The sequence below is a fragment of the Ambystoma mexicanum genome, chromosome 6q (genome assembly GCF_040938575.1).
Source record: "Ambystoma mexicanum isolate Mex_15411 chromosome 6q, UKY_AmexF1_1, whole genome shotgun sequence".
In the NCBI taxonomy this organism is placed as follows: domain Eukaryota; kingdom Metazoa; phylum Chordata; class Amphibia; order Caudata; family Ambystomatidae; genus Ambystoma; species Ambystoma mexicanum.
Window position 1 is genome coordinate 62281145 of NC_090937.1, and position 20187 is coordinate 62301331.

General features: G+C 48.3%; 1 protein-coding gene across 1 annotated transcript in view; it reads left to right on the forward strand.

Annotated features, from left to right (window-relative positions):
- The window catches only part of POLR1E (RNA polymerase I subunit E), a 485913-nt gene that overhangs the window by 379967 nt on the left and 85759 nt on the right, over positions 1-20187 (forward strand). Inside the window, exon 10 of the mRNA XM_069630483.1 lies at positions 145-226. Within this exon, the coding sequence (XP_069486584.1) occupies positions 145-226 (82 nt within the window). The remainder of the gene's footprint in view (positions 1-144; positions 227-20187) is intronic.

Consider the following 20187-nt stretch of genomic DNA (forward strand, 5'->3'; position numbering starts at 1 on the left):
GTATGCAATTACATGCTACTGCCCCTACCAAAGAATTGCACATTAATTTCCATACCTTTTTAGTTTGCTAGACGGATTTTGGGGTTTGACTGCTAGGCTGATCAGACTTGGAACATTTTCATCAGCATGGTCTTTGTTTTGCAGATGTTTTTGGACCAGAATGTCCGCACCTTATCAGCGGGAAACTAATGAAACATTTCTCAGTGTTAAGCTATAACAATGGAAGGTAAGTGATGCCCTTGCACAGTTGTCTGCGAGAACTTGTATGTGGACAGCAGGGCCTGCAATTATGTAAGAAATACATTTCTGAAGATTAATGCAAGGTTTTTGCAAGTTCAGTTTGACGTTTCCCAAAGAAGCGAAGATCTCGAAAGTAAAGGATGTTTAAGGACTTAGAAAAATAGGCACAAACCTGTAGTGCAGAGATACATGATTAGTTCATTTCTCCAAAGGTGAACAATGTGTGAATTATCTATCATTTGTCCTCTCTGTTGGCCTTCCATCGTGTTCTGTTCTATTGTTTGCTTTCCTCCTCCTATCTGAAGTATTCCTCTATTCATAACTTGTGGAAATAAAGGGGCGGGCAGAAAGGGCTGGGAACTGCTTGGACACTTCAACGAAATATATCTATAGATCCTACACTGCACCCTCCAAAATCACTGGTATGTTGTCTGTGCTTTGCCGCTTAATTGATTTTTCTTTTTTTAACACCTTTCTTTAAAATCGGTTGCCTTCAAATATCACTTTACAAAATTAGGAATCAGACAAGCGTTAGCACCCATTGCAATGTTATTGGACAGGTCCCACCCCTCCCTCTATTCCCTGCCCCAACCCCCGGAGTTCAAACCCCACACACATTTAACGATCGCACAGAAATAGTGCTGCTAGCTGTGGTTTGTGCGGGCAATGCCGGAAAGTTCAGGTTGTACTCCAGGATAAGGGACCAAATATCCATGAACTGGTGTAGCACCCCTTCCTTGGCCGCCATGATTTTCTCAGCCACCAGAATATCCCAAATTCTGGTCCACCATAAAGACCATAATGGGCCTTCAGGAGATTTACACGCCCAGACAATGGTAATCTTTGCAGCCAGGAAAAGCTGGGCGATTAGCTTAGCCGTCGCCCCCTAATCTCGAGTGCGCCCCTGGGACCGGCACCCCCAACAAGATCACCTCTACTTGCACGGGGCGTCAGACCCGAGTGATATTGTCAATTGAGTTAATCACCTTCTCCAAAAAGGTTGACAAGGGGGCATTCCCACCAAATATGTAGATGTGGCGCTTGAGCCCCACATTTTCTCCAACAAGCCGGGTTCAATGAGCTTTTGAAACAGTGCAACCTAAGCGGGGGGTTGTACCATCGGTACGTTAATTTGAAGGTACATCCCTTATTCATCATGCATTTGGAAGAGGAGTAGTTTCTTGTCCAAATATCCACCTATGTCCGGTCCTCTATGGGATGGCCTATGTCTGCTTCCCACTGGGACATGTAGCGGGGGTCGCAGGACCCACGTGTCCACCTGTAGGAGTCTATACAGCCTAGAAATGTTCTCCACTTGTGAGCCCTGTATCAAGGAGAGTTCAATGGGCCCAGGCCAGGTGTAGCCCTTTGTCGAACCAGTGGGTGAACTATCCAGTGTCGTATTTGGGCATAACCAAACTCATCTGCTTCTGACAGGGAGAACCTCTCCTTGCAGTTTTCAAAGGACGGGGCTGATACACCCTCAAACAGTTCAGATAAATATTGCAGGTCCCCTTGCAACCATCTCCCAAATGCGGCAGGAAAATAGGGGAGCATGGGCCCAACCCCCTCGGGATTCCTGCCTTTTTCATCGCCTAGTCCCATATATTCACTGTCGTTTTCGTAGAGGACAATGGGTTGGGCCAGTGTTTCTATGCTAGGGCGCAGGTGTATGGCAAATAGCTGAGCGGAAGTGGTGCTCTAGATTGTTCAATTTCAACCCATCTTGGGGGGGGGGTCATTAGGCGTGAGCCAGGCAAGAAAGTGAGTCAGCTGTGCTGCTAAATAATATTGCAGAGGCAATATTATTTAGCGGCACATCCCCATCCCACCTAATCGGCATTGCCCATCATCACCTTCCTAGGAATCTCCCCCACCATATTAATTGGAAGGTCTTGCGCTGCAATTAGAGAAGGGATGTGTGTGGGATCTCCACTAGGCGCGCCAAGCAGTGGTAGAGAAATCTTGGAAGCAAGTTCATTTTACAGGCAGTGATCTGACCCATTAACGTGAACTCCTGGGCCAGCCACCTCTCCAGATCATCTTACACTTCCCTAAACCAGGAGTTTGGGGGGGATTTGCTGCATATAGATCCTTTGGGAATGCTGAGCTATGAACTCCTAAACATTTTGTAGCTTTATCCTCCCACTTAATCGGGCAGAAGGGCTGAGTGGCCTCTACTTCTCCCGGCGTCTGTCCCACCCCCAAGGCTCCAGATTTATGGTAGTTGACCTCAAAGCTTGCAACCTGTTTAAAGGAGTCCAGCTCTATGAGGGATTGTCGTAAACAAGATTGGACGTTTGTGAGAGTGAGCATAATGTTATCTGAATATAGGGACAGCATATAGTGTTTGGAGCCTATTATAACGCCATTGATGGTGGGATTGTTGCGGACCCATTGAGCAAAGGGTTCCATTACCAAAGCTAATAGTGGAAAGGACGCACCCCTGCCTCGTCCCACATGTAAGGGATATGGGGCCAGTCTGTTTTTGGTTCACCCGTAAGGAGGTCTTAGGCAAGCTATAGTTAGCCAGGAGCATCTTCTGGAACAGCGACCCAAAATGAAATGCTTCTAGGGTAAGCTCCATAAAGGCCAGTCGACTTACCATTGCCATCTTAAAGTTCTAAAGACGCTATCTCCACCAGGTTTAGGGGTCAGTGAATATTATCCCCTGTGGTTATATCCAACACAAAACAAGTCTGGTCCGTGTTGATTAGCCGGGGCCTCCACCAAAATAAACGATTGGCCCAGATCTTGGAGTAAATATTAGCATCTATGTTTAGCAAAGAGATTGGCCTAGAAGAGACAGTCTCTAGGATCCTTGCCCGTTTTCAGCAGCAGGATAGTGGAGGATGCCTGGATGGGTAGGGATGTGCATCCCGTCTGCGGAAGGAGTAAGAGATCTGTTAAGGGAGCTAATAGCTGAGCCCGGAAAAGTTTATAGAATCCCGGCGTGAAACCATGTGGGCCTGGGAATCTGATCACCGAGTCCACCTCCTCTGGCCTAATGGGTAAGTCTAGGGCATCCCCACCTGCCTTGGCGAGGTGCGGGAGCAACGCCCCCTCTACATACTGCCTCTGAGCTGCAATGTCTCGGGGAGAGGCCGACATGGTTTCAGCGAAATCGGATGCCGCAAGCTGTAGTTTGGCATCCTCTGCATATTGCATTGTCCCCTATGCATCCCGCAGGGCCACTATTGTGTTTTGCTGCTACATTTTCACCAACTTTCTTACAATGAATTTATTGGCTTTATGACCTTGGGCATAGTACCCCTGTTGTGTTTTGAGGAGGGTGTGTGCTGTGTCCTCCGCATAATGCTCTTCTAGTTTATTACAGGCTACTTGAAGGGACTGATGAGCCTTTGGAGACCAACCCTTTGTGTGCCTAGTTTCTGCCTCTGCTACCTCTCCAGCCGTGCTCTCGCCTCAGAACAGCATTTCATGTAGGCCACTGCATGTGCCCTTGCCTCAGAACAGCGTTTCCTGTAGGCCACTGCATGGGCTAGAAGTTCCCCCCGAGTTCTGCCTTCATTGCCTCACAAACTATAGCCAACGAGGTGGAACCAGTGAAATTCTCCTGGGAATAATTACGAATGGCCTTTGCAATCCCATCCCTAAGAGCCATATCATTAAGAATCAGATTTTATAACCTCCATGGGGCCCTATGGGGGTGCTCAGGGACATGAATGCAGTTAGGAGGACCGGGACATGATCTGATAGCACCCTTGTTCCTATGGCCACTTAGTCAACATATGACATAAGATGTGGTTGGCTAAAAAAATATATTTCTGATGTTTGTTAATCTGCTTAGAATCACATGCTGTGCATAGGTCCGACATCCAGTGGTCACTGCGGAGTATTGCATTTTGTTTTTCGTAGTCGAAAAGGGGACGTCGACAAGGCGTGTCTTAACACTCTCCCTATAGTGACGTGCGTTGTACCCACAATCCCTCACGCGTCGAGGTCCCTCAGATTGTTTTTTTCCGCCCAGCTACTGGTCGCCTTTATGCGGAGCTCCTCGAGAGACATTGCCAAATAGTTTCTTCGACCTTTGGTCGTTTGTTATTAATACCAATAACGATAGATCCCTCCCTCGACGCAGAGCCGTTTCTCCGCCGAGCAAGATCTTCGACGGAAGAATGACGGAGGAGATCCTTCGGCGCTGCCGAACACGTGGCCTGGCCTCGCCGGCCATACACAGTAGGGAGAGTGGGGCTTTGTGGTCTTTCTTTCTTTTCTTTAAGAATGCCTTTCTCTTTCCCCTCCCTCTCTTTCGAGGTCGTAGTCACACCTATTACCCTCAGCTATGGAGAGGACGCCATTTAGGTTTTGCCCGCTTTGCAAGGGTAAATATACCTGGAAGGATAAGCATAAACGGTGCAACCGTTGCTTACCCCTCGATCACCAGGAGGACGGCTGTGCGGCCTGCAAATTACTAAAGCCCAAAACTCTAAAGGACCACAGGGTCAAAAGGTGGGCGGCCTACGCTATGTCTAGGCCTAACTCCTCGCCCGCTGCCCGCTGCCGCCGCCGAGTGTGACGAGGATAGTGACTACACGGCCCCCGTAACGGAGGCTGTAGACCTCTCAAAGGAGCGTTCACGCTCTCCGTCCCCGGCCCCGACAAGCCCAGCTCACGCCCAGCTTATGGGGATGAACACCCCGGCAACAAGGACGCACACAGAAAAACACCAAAGCACATACCCCCAGGCACACATTCGTCGAAGACGAAGACAGCCATAGCGCCAACGGGGACGCCGGGCCCACCGACGTCTTCCACCGACCGTAAGGGTCGTCAGCCCTCCCCGCCACCGCTTCCGCGACAGGCGACTGGGCACTCTAAAAATAAGGGCACTAACACCAAATTGTCCGGCGACACGCATCGCAAGAGCGCTCACGTTGCCAACAAGGACTCGACGACCAAGGACTCGACGACCAAGGACTCGACGAGCAAAGGCTCGACGCACCATAGCGTGACGGCGACCGATCCCTCGGAAGAGAGAATGATCGCCGAAAGCCTCGCGCGCATAGCATCTAAGGACGGCCAAAGACGTACGGCGAGTGAAACGCTGAAAACCGCGCACAAGGCTAAAGATACGCCAAAGGTGCCGGAAAACAGATCAGGTCAGTTCCCGACGCCGTCGGAAGGCCATAGCCAGCAAGAAGGCTACTCAGAAGGCGAAGGCGCCCTTTCTTCGACGTTATGGGACAGAACCAGACAATTACAGGAGGAAGAAACCCCCTTTTCTTTCCCAGACCGTCCTAGCCGACCTCAGTGGACCTTTGAAAGGTTCCAGGCCTGTATGGACAAACTAGATAGGTTCATGTCCATCCCAGAAGACAGGGCGCCCAAGAGACCAAGGGAGGCACCCCTTGAGAGTCCAAGGGCTAAATACCAGAAGTTTTATAACCCCATAAAGGAGGACATAAACTCTTACAATCCCACTGAGGAAGACACCTTCTTCCAAGAGGAAGATGAGTTCACCTATGTTAAGGACCAACAGGAAGAGGAAGGTTTTCACGAGGAAGCTAACCTATGTGAGTAAGGATTCCAGGAAGACACAGGCGAGGGCGACCAAAATCCCTGGCAGTCACCGGCTAGGTCGACTGACACAGGCAGTAGCAGTATAGTCATCAGGTCTACTGAAACTACACCAGTCAGGAACCCTTCGCCTGTCGATGATCAACCCACCTTCAATGCACTGCTGAAGAAGGCAGCAGCGAATTTCGATATCGAAACTGGAGACGTCACCCCAGACACCGATTTTGTGGAGAGGATTATCAAAGATAAACCCCCCACTAGCCAGGTTATACCTATCCTCGCCTCAGTTAAGAGACTTATTACACCTTCTCTTTCCACTCCTGCATTGGTGAGAGGGGTCAATCCAAGGATTGAGAAACTGTTCTCTCCCTCTCAATCAGACCCATTATATATTAAGGATCACTCAATCCCGGAATCCCTGGTCGTGACCAACACCAGAAAAAGGGCAGGAGTCCCACTATCTACTAGCGAGTCACCCCCAGATAAAGAGGCGAAGAAGCTGTATGCCCTAGCCAAGAGAATCACCACCTCTGCAGCATTCTCTACCAGAATCGTCAATAATAATACCCTATTGGCAAGCTACGCCAATGCTCAGTGGGCTAAGCTCAGACAGGACATCGAAGAAGCTCCCGAACCCCTAAGGACTCGTTTACTGGCTACAGTTAACGAGGGCTCTCTGGTCAATCAAAGCATCGTCAAGAATACCCTCGATGCAGCAGAGACGGCTGGCCGCACTTTGGTACAAGGAATTTTACTGAAGCGTCACGTCTGGCTTTGCAATTCCGGATTTAAGGCGGAAACACAAGCATCCCTTATTAATAAACCCATAGAGGAATCCAACCTCTTTGGGAGAGCAGTGGATGACGCGCTGGAGAATGCGAAAAAAGAATTTGATACTATAAAGACCTTAGACCAAATTTCTAAACCTCCTAATAGGCGGGGATTTGGTAATGAGCGCTTTTTTCGTGGACAACGCCAGCAACAAAACCAACAACAACAGTACTCTGCCAGCAACTACCAGAGTAATAGCGGCCAGTACAATCCGAGGGGTCAACGTCGTGGCAAGAGAAGAGGCCGGGGTTCCACCGCCAGAGGCTCCCAAGCCAACAACACCACCAAGTGACGCGAAGATTCACGTCCCCTCCCATGCAACGCCGGTCGGGGGCCGGTTAACATCCTTTCTTCCAGCATGGGAGGGAATAACATCAGACCGCTGGGTACTTTCCACCGTAGCCCGCGGCTACTGTATAGAGTTCAACAGTTCCCCAACATACAGACCCCCGAGGGGACGCCGCATGACACCAGAACACCTCGCCATCCTTCTCCAAGAAGTGGACCAACTGCTGGAAAAAGGAGCCATAGAGGTCATGCCTCTATCTCAGGTAATGGAAGGTATTTATTCAGTGTACTTCCTTGTACCGAAAAAGGATCTAACCATGCGCCCTGTATTAGATCTGCGCCCAGCGAACAAGTTTGTCAAACCCCAGAAGTTTCGTATGGTGACCTTACAGGAAGTGATCCCACTGCTATCACAGGGAGATTACATGACAGCACTAGACATGAAAGATGCATACTTTCATATTTTAATTTTGCCAGCGCACAGAAAATACCTCAGGTTCATGATAGAGGACAAACACTACCAGTTCAGAGTGCTACCCTTCGGCATAACATCTGCACCAAGGGTATTCACGAAAGCACTGGCAGTGGCAGCGGCCCACCTGCGCAGGTTATCCATCCCAGTATACCCTTACCTCGACGACTGGCTCATAACAGGGGATTCTTACGAGACATGCTTCTCAAACACCCAAAAGACTGTAGACCTTTTGTTCCAACTGGGCTTCTCCATCAACGAGAAGAAGTCCAGCTTAGACCCCAGCCAAGTCAAACAATTCCTAGGGGCTCTAATTCGAACAAAGGACGGCCTTGTCTTCCCCTCCAACAAGAGGGTCCAAAACATGCTGTTTCAGATCCCCCAATATGTGGCAGGTCGAGAGGTGACGGTGCGCAAAGCGATGCGTTTGCTAGGTATGATGGCGTCATGTATTTATTTGGTACCTCACGCGTGCCTGCGCATGCACCCAATGCAAGAGTGGCTCAACAGCCAGTGGTGTCAGGCCAGCGGACAATGGGACGATCTAGTGGTGGTCTCGCAGGCCTTGGTTCTCTCGCTACGGTGGTGGACAAAGAAAAACCTGATAATAGGGAAACCCTTTGCCACTCCCGCGGTGGAGGCCACTCTAACCACGGACGCATCCCTCACAGGATGGGGGGGCTCACCTATCCCATCAAACTGCTCACGGAGTCTGGACGCCGAACGTAGCATCCAAGCATATAAACCTTCTGGAGCTACTAGCGGTGTTCAAAGCACTAAAAGCCTTCCAGGAACACCTACAAGGGAAGACAGTGATGGTCCTTACAGACAGCACCACAGCCATGTACTACATCAACAAGCAGGGGGGAACCCACTCTCCAGGACTGTCCAAGCTGTCCCAGAATATATGGAAGTGGGCTCTCAGACACAACATGTTCCTACTGTCACAACACGTACCAGGGGAACTCAATCTGCTAGCAGACGAACTCAGCAGAGACTTCCCCCTGCCCGAAGAGTACGAATGGCAATTGCACGAAGACATCGTCTTAGACGTCTTCACGCAATGGGGATTCCCAGAAATAGACCTGTTCGCAACACTGGAGAACTCACAATGCCAAAGTTACGCCTCCAGGTACCCCCAAAACCAGTCCAAGGGGAACGGTCTGTCGATTCAATGGTCAGGGAAATTTGTTTACGCCTTTCCCCCGACTCCCCTTCTCAACAAGGTGGTGCACAAGATGCACCAGGAGCAGGTTACCATGATACTAGTGGCCCCAATGTGGGCCCGGCAGCCATGGTTCGCTCACTTGATGGAGATGTCCCTATCTCCCCCAGTGAGACGTCCCTGCCCGTACAACATGCTGTCACAGGACAAGGGCAGGACACTGCACCCATGCCCTCAGACCATGAACTTAGCAGCCTGGCTCCTGAGATCATAGAATTTGGACATCTACAACTCCTGCAGAGATGTATGGACATCCTCAGGGAAGCCAGAAAACCTAATACTCGCCACTGCTATTCTAGCAAGTGGAAAAGATTTGTCATCTGGTGTAGAGGTAAGAGCATCAACCCGATTGACTGCTCTCCCACGAACATTGTTCTGTACTTGACCCATTTACTGGATTCAGGTCTAGTGTTCAATTCCATTAAAGTCCACCTAGCGGCACTTTCTGCATACACCACTTCCCAACTTAGTGTTGTGGTGGAAGATACCAGTTATCAAAGCCTTCATGGAGGGGGTAAAGAGAATGCACCCTCTGATAGCTAACCCAGCTCCCGGATGGGACTTAAATGTGGTACTTTCTAGACTCATGGGCCCTCCCTTTGAACCCATGCACAAGGCAACTCTTAAGGACCTCACTCTTAAGACTGCTTTCCTAATAGCTATCGCCTCCATTAGGAGAGTAAGTGAACTACAGGCTCTTTCTGTTCTAGACCCCTTCGTAACAGTTCACAAGGATAAGGTGGTTCTACGCACACACCCAAGGTTTGCACCAAAATTCATCTCGAAATTTCATGTAAACCAGTCAATGGAACTACCAACGTTCTTTCAAAACCCTTCCAGCTTGGGAGAAAAGTCTGCATACAATAGATGTACGCAGAGCTGTCATGTTCTACATGGAAAGAACCAGACCACTGAGAAAGACTAATCAGTTCTTTGTCTCGGTGGCAGCAGGAAGAGAAGGAGATGCAGTCTCAAAGTCCACTATATCTAGATGCATTGTTCAATGCATCACTCTGTTACACTCTTGCTAAGAGAGAACTACCCTTCAAGCCCAGAGCACATTCCACTCGAGGCACTGGGGCTTCCATAGCGTTCATTGCAAATGTTCCCCTTGAGTCCATCTGCAAAGCGGCTACCTGGAGTTCTGTGCACACCTTTACAAAACACTACTGTCTAGATGCACACTCTAGATCTGACTCCCAGGTGGGACAGGCAGTATTAAGACATCTTTTCTTTACTGTTCCTTCTCATAACCCACCGCCAACTCCGGGTACTGCTCGCTAGTCTCTGCAGCATGTGATTCTAAGCAGATTAACAAACATCAGAAGACAATGCATTACTTACCGTAAAAACATTTCTGATGGTTGTATCTGCTTAGATTCACATGCGCCCACCCTTCCTCCCCGCTCGGATGGAAGGAACATAGACATGTTTCTACATCTCTCTCTTTTCTGTGCTCACTCACGTATAGAAGGCTCCCTCAGGGCAGAAAAAATACAAACAGAGGGACCTCGACGCGTGAGGGATTGTGGGTACAACGCACGTCACTATAGGGATAGTGTTACAGACACGCCTTGTCGACGTCCCCTTTTCGACTACGAAAAACAAAATGCAATACTCCGCAGTGACCACTGGATGTCGGACCTATGCACAGCATGTGAATCTAAGCAGATACAACCATCAGAAATTCTTTTACGGTAAGTAATGCGTTGTCATACGGGAGGAAGTGTGATGCACGTGAGAGAAGAATGGAAAAATATTTTTTCCCTTGGGTGCAGTACCCTCCAGACATCAATTGCCCCAACAAGTTCAGCAATCTCAGTGCAATTTGAAAGTCTTTCGCCATGGGTTGGTGCCTTTTATCAGTTATGGGATCCAGCACCCCCTTAAAGTCTCCCCCTATCATCACTTGGCCCTCGACAAAGTGGGTCAGTTCAGCTTCTAGCTCCAGTAGGAAGGCCTCTTGCTCTTCGTTTGGGGCAACACAGAGACCATGGTGTAAAGGTGACCAAACGGGATACCTTGATTTCTATATAGCATCGTTCTAGGTCATTTTGCGTCTCCAGTTCTTCAAAGGGGACCTCTCTTGCAAGGGGGATCGCTGTTCCAGCTCTTTTAGTTCCCCTGGATGATAGGAATTGCTATGGAAAGTTTCTGTTGCGCTGCCAAGCAATGTTTAGCGTGGTCAGATGAGTCTCCTGAGAAAATGCCACAGATCTGTTCAAGTCCTTCAGGTGCTTCAGGGTTGATTTACGCTTCACTGGAGAGTTTAATCCTTTGACATTAAGTGTTACGGATTTCTGCTTTTGGTCGGGGGAGTGAAGTCCTGTTTGGGGGGGAGGGTGGATAGTGTGCTCAGAGTTCTTTACAGAGGGTGAGGGATCCGAGTGAAGGTCAGCTGCCATCTGGTTCCATTATTGCTTTAGTCTCTTGGGGAAACCGGATTTTCAACTTTTCAAACCAAAATTTAACTTGGCCAACAAAACAAAAACTGCAATGGGCTTATTGCCCTAATGACCAATGAGTGACATTGTACTATTGTTTGTTTGTTTATGAATTTGATAATGCGCACCAAGCGCTTGGGCAGCTGGGCGCAACGGTACAAGAAGTTTCGAATCTTAGTTACAGTGCCTATCACAGGCCAGTACATACATGTGAATACCAGACACAGATACCAGATATTGGTCAGGCACTGGCTGTGTGGAGCCTGGACCTAGCCTATACCATCAATGCTGGCCACCAGGCCGGTTCTTGTGTGGCTATGCGTTAGGTGCTCTTCGCCAAGTGGACTCCCGGCCGTGGCTCATGTCTTTTGCAGGAGTGTTCCGCCCCTTCCTCATTTTTGCCCACGTGTTACGCCTTGCTTTTGGGGCATCCCCATTTGTTGGTGCGGGGGGCCTCACCAGGCAGTCTTAATTTCTGGCAGGGTGACTGTCCCCCAGAATGCCTTCCGCCTCCCCCAAGGCACTGATGGTACATGTCGTGCCCTTGAGGGTGAATTGTAGCATTGCTGGGAAAAGCCATTGTTGGCTGATCTTTCGGTCTTGTAGAACCATTGTTAACGGCCTAAGCGCCCTTCTCGGCTGGATCGTCGCTGTTGCCAGAATCCTGGAAGATCTGGAGGGACGCCCCTTGATAGGACATCTCTTCTTGTGCTTGGTTCACTGCCATAATATCTTGTTTGGCCTTGAAGAAGTGGACTCGCGTGATCACGTCTTGAGGGGTGGTCAGTGGTCGAGTCTTTTCGCACCTGCTTCCTATTCGTGCGGTCCAGCAGGAGCATCGCTTTGTCATGGTGTTGTAAGAGCATTTGGAATACCCTGCCCATGTATTCGCTCGGGGCCTCGTCCAGGATCGAGGAGTGTACTCCTTTAATCCGAAGGTTATTTCAGCGGGCTCTTTTCTCAAGATCCTCCTGTTTGGAAGATATAGACTCGCTTTTCCCTTTTCCCCACTAGCAACTGAATTCTATGCTGTAGCTCAACTACCGTTGACACTTACTCTGTTGATTGGTCCTCCACCTCGCTGGGTCGCTGTTCCACCTCCACCTCCACCTCCACCTCCACCTCCAGCACCCGATTGTCTAGTCGTTCCACTTTCGATGAGATCTTCGTCCTGCAATTTCAAAACTCAGCTTTAATTTCTGCCATGAAGGATTGGATGTCGTCTTTTGTGGGTAGTTGCACTGAGGGCTGCTCCGGGGAGTGGACCATTGCTCAGACTGTCTCGACTTTCTTTGCTTTTTCAGCATAGAGGTAATATCTGCGTTCTTTTGCAGTTTCTGCTGCTTGGTCATACATGCCTCTTTCAGAGGCTCCCCAGCAGCCGGTGGACGTGGACTTCAGACTCGCACCCCTGCCTCACTGAGTGACTGTCGGTCCTCCTATCCTTTTTGCAGGGAGACAGTAGGGGGGATGGGACAGAGACCGCCAGCGTGTCATATGGCCGGCCCCGAACGCACCCCTAGGGTGTACAGGGTGCTTGTAGGCTCCTGACGCTTCTGTTGCTCTTATTGAGGCAGCCACAGATTGAGGGTCCCTCCTTGTTCTCCACCAACCCACGGCTGGTGTTGCTGCTCTGCAACGCTGGTTTCCCCAGCCGGACCGTCCTCTTTGCGTTATGTCACTCCCAGGCCAATCTTATAACCCCCCCCCCCCCCGCCCATCCCAAAGGAATGTTATGCTTCTTCTGCGCCCCCGCAGGGACCGAGTTAAATTGGAGGGAGCTCCCGGCCTTCCGTTCCATGGGGCATCAGCCAGGCCTCTTAATTTCCTTCCCAGGCCAGGGCTGTGAGGGAGCTGTATGTAGATATCTGGGGCCTCTCCCACTCTCCGTTGCTGCTGGAGTTAATGCGCCTGTTCTCTACCAGTTTAGGTGGCGAGAGAATCTTTGCTGGGTGCCCCTCTCTGCTTACCTCTGGAACCTGCCTCAGAGGCGAGGCGTGCCCTCTCAGGCCAAAAACACGCCAGTCGGGTTTTCACTGTCCTCCACTACAGCCCCCTCAGCGTGATGCCGCCTCCTCACAGACTTGTGGCTGCTGGGCAGTCCACTACTCCTGGAGTGCAGGCACCGTTTGTCTCAGGAGGCCGCCAGCTGGATCAGCGGGGCCTCCCTTCCACTTCGCTTTCCCGATAGGGCTCCCGCCCATGCCCCTGATCCTCCGCAGATAACAAGAGTACCAGGGCTAGCTGCTGCGTCAGGAGTTCGTTTGGTGATGGCTGCCTTCGTGGATACGGGTCGGTGCGTAGGTTCAGCATTAGTCTGGATTCATGCAATATAGTTTGTGGAAGTCCTTGTCCTTGGGCTATCTTCGTAGAGCATGTCTCTGTTACACATTTACACAGAGACATTCTCTATGAAGATGGGACAAGGACTTCCACAGAGACTTGCCCACTCTGCAGTACTTTCATCACTTGCCCACTCTGCAGTGCTTTCATTGTGTTTCATTCATTTCCTGGTGCAAGACTGAGGTCCAGTTTCCTAGAAATGTCAATGGAAACCACCTACAGCTAAATTTTGGGTGCCAATGTCAGATCTGTTACTGTATTTGCCAATGATTCGGGGTACCAATGACCAGACTTGGAATGTGTTGTGTAATGTAATGTATACCACTGTTGTATATTTAAATTGAATATTTGATAAGAACAAGAGACAGCTTATGCATAGAGCGAATCGTGTGCCCCGCCATCCAATATTCTGGGGGACAAGAACGCTCCGCTACCATCTTGATTTTATAAGTGAAACCAGCTCAACAAAAGCAATTCAGCACTCCAGTGCAAATCACCATTATTCAGTAATGTGATTTTGTTTAGGTAATGCCCATGATATAGTTTCCAGTACAATTATTTAATTGGCTACATTTGTTAGTATTATAGATTTGTATTAATGAAACTTCAATGGCCGGAAATGTTTTCACTTGAAGTCTTGAGCTTTTTCAAGGTAATTAATGTGTCTACATCGTTCCACAAACAACAAAGAAAATCTGACCAGTTCCTTTTAGAGTGGTTAACAATCCTTACATTTTTATTCATAGTGACTTGATTTTATATTTGAAGATGGTCATTAAATACAAAATTCAATGTTCTACAAACGCACAATGATTTATAAATACTTTACAAATGGTGTCATTTAAAAATGCTCTGACTCTTTAACTTGTGCTTAACCCAAAAACCCGTATTCATATCAAGCACACTAAATCAAAGCACATAGCGGTAATATTATATTTGCAAAGATATTTCTTATTTTGAGAATTGCGGAGGACGCTTCCTGATGCAGTGTCTTGTGCAGTGAGTATACAATAATAGATTCTGCATTTGTCTCCAATTTTAAAAAGACAGTTCCTCCCTCCTGTGGTGCATATGCCAACATAAAAGAAATGGGTAACTCGTGTGTTATTGGGAAGCTACCATAATTTAAACGTGAATTTTACAAATATGACTATGTTCATGCGTATTATAGTGTATTATGTCCCATTCATGAGTATGCATCAAGTTTAATGGAAACTGTTTTGATATACAATCCTAATGTTCTAATTGATCTAGTGTTTTAATGGACTAAACATCATTTGCCTCTCATAAAAAAAGGCAATGGTATTTACCTCTTTTTCGTCTACTATCGACACAAAGGACAGATTAAAAGCTGTATTCTAACCAGCTACCGCCCCCCCCACCTATAGTTTAAGGGCAAGATGTGCAAATTAAGCAATTGTAAGTATGGTATTTGGTACCATCAATATGAATAGTCCTAGAATGTTTAGATCTATTTTTTATATGGTGTTCCAATAGATTTAAGTTTCAAGAAACAATTATATTGACCCTTATTGGTTGGGTCACTTTTGATTTCTCCCATCACTCTGACAGAAAGTGTCATGGAGGACGGACTAGAAGCAATTTTTTTATATTTAGAAGGGTTATTGACAGTAATGCAAGCATGAAATTATCAACATTTTGTATTGTTCTAATGGACAAGGTATTCTAGAACCCTGTAACCAAATAAACATACACTAGCCGTTCCTGGTGTAACATACAATGTTCTAGCATATCGTTAAGGTCAATATTGGTCAGTAGTTCATCTGGTCACTTCTGTCCCCCTTCTTAAATATCAGAAATTACCACCAATCGCTTCTAGGAAGGGGGCGTAGGTCCATGTGACTTATTAATGGTCATTGAAAAGACTAAACGTTTAGTTAACTGTCGTCTTTTAAATTTGAAAGGCCTATTTGTATCAGATGGAATGAGAGGTATGCGCGGTATAAGAACAGTATCTAAGTTCCAACGATTATACGGGCCGCTATGATGACTTTGCAGACGTGTAATTGTCAACCTTGTTCCATTGCAGAGTCCCAGTGATGGCATAAGATTGCATAGTAGCATAATTACAGCACCTACTTTCATTACTAGCTCTTGAGGAGGCATTCGTCCTACAGCGTTTCGCTCTTTAGAGATTGAAACAATGAGCCAGTAATTAACTGTTCATTGACACTGGAACCGCCGTGCCCTGTGTGAAGAGACGTGGGAGTGGAAAGAAGTAACTTGATATTATTCAGAATGTTTGCGATGGGAGAAGGTGACTTCATAGAAATGTGCTCATTCTGTTTGTAAAAATGATAGTTGTTGTACAATCAGAAGGGCACACACAGGTGCACTTTACCATTTGGACAGCAAAGGGCAACATAGCACTGATAAATTGCACCAGCTCAGTACGGAAACATACCTAAGCGGTTTATATATAGAGATTACTAGCTGATATACCCTGCATTGTCTGGGCTCCCATTCTCTCATAGGTACAGGTAACTGCACAATTTGGTGCAGATTGGTGAAACGGTGTGGAATTGTATAAGGAGCAAAGCTTCGGCAAGCCACAAACCAATGTTGACTTTTGCTGAAATCCGGGGGAAGGGGTGGGGTGTTCAAATATCATATAGCCAGTAATGTCCGGAGGGTCCTTAGAGGTGACTGTGCAAAAGGTTGTTCAGATTGGTGAAACTGGGTCCCAACTGCTTCTTATGTCATTGTCATAAGTTGGGGGTAGCCCCAGACAGTTCCAGAAGGGAGCAGCCCCACAGTACGGGGACAACACATCTAATCTTTAGAGTAGTCTAGACCACACGTTCACTGTCGTGCGTCACGGGTCGAATAAGCAAAAATCTTTGTGTTGGCCTCTGAGGATTATAGATTTCAGATTCAATGGGGCTGCGTGATTGGTCCCTAAATCCTGATATGTATCGGGCTTAGGTCCATGGTGTACCAATACCTAGCATACTGCACCTGTGCGAATATGTAATATAATTTAGTCGGGTGTGGCAGGAACCCCCGTTCATATGGCTTCGCCAACCCGTCCCATTTCATTCGAGGTGTACCCGCTGCCCATACATAGTCAGTTAGCAGGGCAAGTAGTTTATTAAAAACCTCTACCCAGGCCAAATGGGGATATTGCTAAAATAATACAGTAGTTTGGGAACCACTACCATTTTGAGTAGTGAGAGCCTTCCATACAAGGATAGTGGAATCTTTGTCCATAGTTGTAAATTAACTGCCATGGCCTCGAGCTAGATCCCTAGATTGTCCGCAACAGTGTCTGATGCACATGTGAGATCGTTCTACCTAGATACTTGAGCCGTTGCGGGACCAATTTGAACCCTGATGGGCTCGCCAGCATTGGGGTGGCATCAGTTAACGGGAATGGTTCTGATTTTGACTCATTTATGAGGCACCCGAAGAAGAGCAGCAATCTGCAGATCGCCTCCATCATTGGTGCCATATTTTGCTCCGGTTTGCGGATATATAGCAGTGTATCATCTGTGGACAGGGATATAACCTGTGGGGGGACAGCTATGCAGAGTTCCCTGTGTGCATGTCTAGCATGCATTATTCGTGCCAGGGTTCTATTGTCAACGTAAACAGTAATGGGGAAAATGGGCATCCTTGTCTTATTCCGCATCTCAAGCAGAAGGTGGACGACAATGTTCCACTGGTGCGTACTCTGGCCAACGGCTCCACATACAGCAGCTTGACCTATTCAATAAATAAGTTGAGCCACATCCTAGCAGGACCGCAAAGAGGAACCTCAAGGAGACCAAATTGAATGTCTTTTCTGCATCCAATGAGGCTACCACTGCTGCTGCCCCCGGATTATCTGGGAGATAACGCCCAAAAGTCTGCCCAAGTTGAATGCAGAAGACCATTCTGGAATTAATCCAGATTGGTCTGGGTGTACCAAGGATGACATATATAGAAATAGGCTGGTGGCCAAGATTTTTGCAAAGACCTTGGCGTCTGTATTGATGAGGGACAGCAGCCTGTATGTGGCCATACCCGACGGAGGTCTATTTGGTTTTAATAGAACCGTAATGACTGCTTCGGACATCGTGGGCAGCAGTCAGCCTTTCTGTAGGGATTCTTCCCAGACCAATAAGAGTTGAGGTGCTAGGAACAGTCACATTTCTGTGACATTTCTTTCAATCGGGGACATGCCATGTCGTGCAGCTAATTCAGCCTTTATATGGGGGCTGGTCGGGTCCCCATGCAGTATGTCATTGACTGTCGCCATCTGGGCCGCCCAGTAATAGATCTGGATGTGCGGAAGTCCTATTCCCCCCTCCCAGACTGAACATTGAAGGGATTTGAGAGCAATCCTCGGTTGTTTCCCATCCCACAGGAGTTTACGTGTTCCGTCTATTCTATGGAACTCTTCATGGGGGACATGAAGAGGGGCATTTTGGAGGATGTACAAGAACCGGGGTAGGGCCAGCATCTTAAAGAGCGCCGCCCTGCCTAACAATGTCGGTGGAAGTGCTTGCCAGTGGGCTGCATCTTGCGCATATCTTTTGATTAGTGGATGCAGATTTTGCGTTACATAGCTATCCAGCCCATTTGTAATGAGAATGCCCTGGTAGCAGAACTGTGTGGTTTCGACTTGATATGGGGAACTAGATGCCGGTATGCAGTCTACTCCTTTCACCGGAAACAGCACAGATTTGGACCAATTCACTCTAGGGCCACTAAAGGCTCCATAGTTAATCAATATTTGGGTGACTACAGGGCAGGAGATCGCTGGGTCGCCCAGATATATTAAAAGGTCATCTGCGTAGAGGGATATTTTATCTTCCCAGTTCGAGCCCCATCTAAAGCCAGCCCACATAGTTGTACCCTGCAGAAGGGCTGCTAATGGCTCTATTATCAATGCAAACATTGCCGAGAGCGGGCAACCTTGTCTGGTGCCCTTGCCCAGTCGGTTGTTACGCAAGGGCCACCCGTTCACTCTAACCTCTGCTAATGGCTTGTTGTAGAGGAGTTGCACTCATTTTATGAATGGTTCCCCAAATTGCATCTTACGCATTATTGCCCATAAAGCCTCCCAATGAACTGAGTCGAATGCTTTTTCGAAATCTATGGCCAATAGTGCCAGTGATTGCTACAGGGCAGGTGCTCTCTCCAGCGCCAGGTGCAGCCTGCGAATGTTCATTCTTGTGGACCTTTGAGGCATGAAGCCGCATTGGTCTGGATGGATCAATGCTGTGATGACCAATTGTAGTCTGTTGGCTAGTATTTTGGCTAGTATTTTAGCTTTACTGTTGATTAGGGATATGGGCCGGTAGGAGGTGCATTCATCTGGGGGTTTGCCCTTTTTGGGGATCACTATAATGGTGGCCTTGCGGAGATCTGGTGGGAGCCCGCCCTTATTTAGGGAATGTTCAAACATGTTGAGCAAATGAGTGGGTATATCTAGATGATTTAGCTTTTTCCAAATGTCAAGTGGGAACCCATTGGGACCTGGGGTCTTGCCTGTCTGGAGTTGGGCGATGGCTGTTGATATTCGTCAGCTGTTTTTTTTTTTTTATCCAAGGCGGTGGCTTGCTCCGTGGTAAGTATAGGGAGATCGATACTGTTCAGTATGGTGCTCGCTGCTGCGTTGATGGGGGGTTTATAGAGGTCCTCGTAGAAATCAGCAAAGCATTCTGCTATCTCTGTGTCGGAGACAGCTAGATATGTGTTCGAGGTTCTAATGCACTTCGCCTTCTGTTGTCCTTCGTCGTGCTTTTCCATCCACGCTAGCATTTTGCCTGCTTTTTCCCCCCCGTTTCGTACAGACGTGCCTTCATGGCAATGTGTGCCTTTTTGGCACAGTCGAAGGATAAATTGTGCAGCTTCTTCTGTGCCAGTATAAGGGCTCTGTTCGTCTCAGGGGTGTCGCTGGCAATGTGATCTGCTTCCCTGGACATGACTTCACTTTCGGCTTCGATGATCCTCTTGCGGTGTGCCTTCTTCTTTGTCGACGTCCACGATATGATTTCTCCACGTAGGACTGGCTTGTATGCCTCCCATAGTGTTAGGATCGTCAACCAAGCCTGCATTTAATTTGAAGTAGTTAGAGGTGGCTGCCTCTATCTTCTCTTGTAGGTCTGGGAACCCCAGGTAGTAAGAGTTCAGCCGCCACGTGGGGGGCGGTCGTTGTCTCGCCGTTTCCAGTTCAAGTAGCAGTGGGGAGTGGTCAGAGATTCCCCGCCGGAGGAAGGATGCGCTGCACACTTTATGCATATTTTGATGTGGTAAGAAGTAGTAATCTATTCTGGACATCGAGGTGTGAGTTCAGGAATGGAAAGAATATTGACAAACCTCACCGTGCAGGTCTCGCCACGCGTCACACAGGCCCATTGCAGACACGAAGGAGGCCAATTTTGGTAGTGGTGGCAGGATTCCTGGCTCTCAAGTGCGTGCGATCGAGGATATTGTCCATGACTTCATTGAAGTCCCCTCCTATCACCCATGTGTCTGCGGGGTTTACTGCCCGGATGGGGGTAATCTCGGTTAGCAGATTATTAAGGAGAGTCGGCGGGGCATACACTGCCATAAGTGCCAGGGTTTGGCTCCAGAGCGTTGCTTGAACATGTACATAGCGACCTCCTCTGTCTTGCAGTATGTGCGTGATCTCCAGCGGAAGTCTTTTATGAATTAGTATGAGCACCCCTCTCGCTCCCATGGCGAAACCCGCATGCACCGCTATGCGGTAATTAGATCTTTGGAAGAATTTGCATACATTTCCCGCTAAATGCGTTTCGGACAGGAAGGCTATATCCGGGGAGTGCCTATTT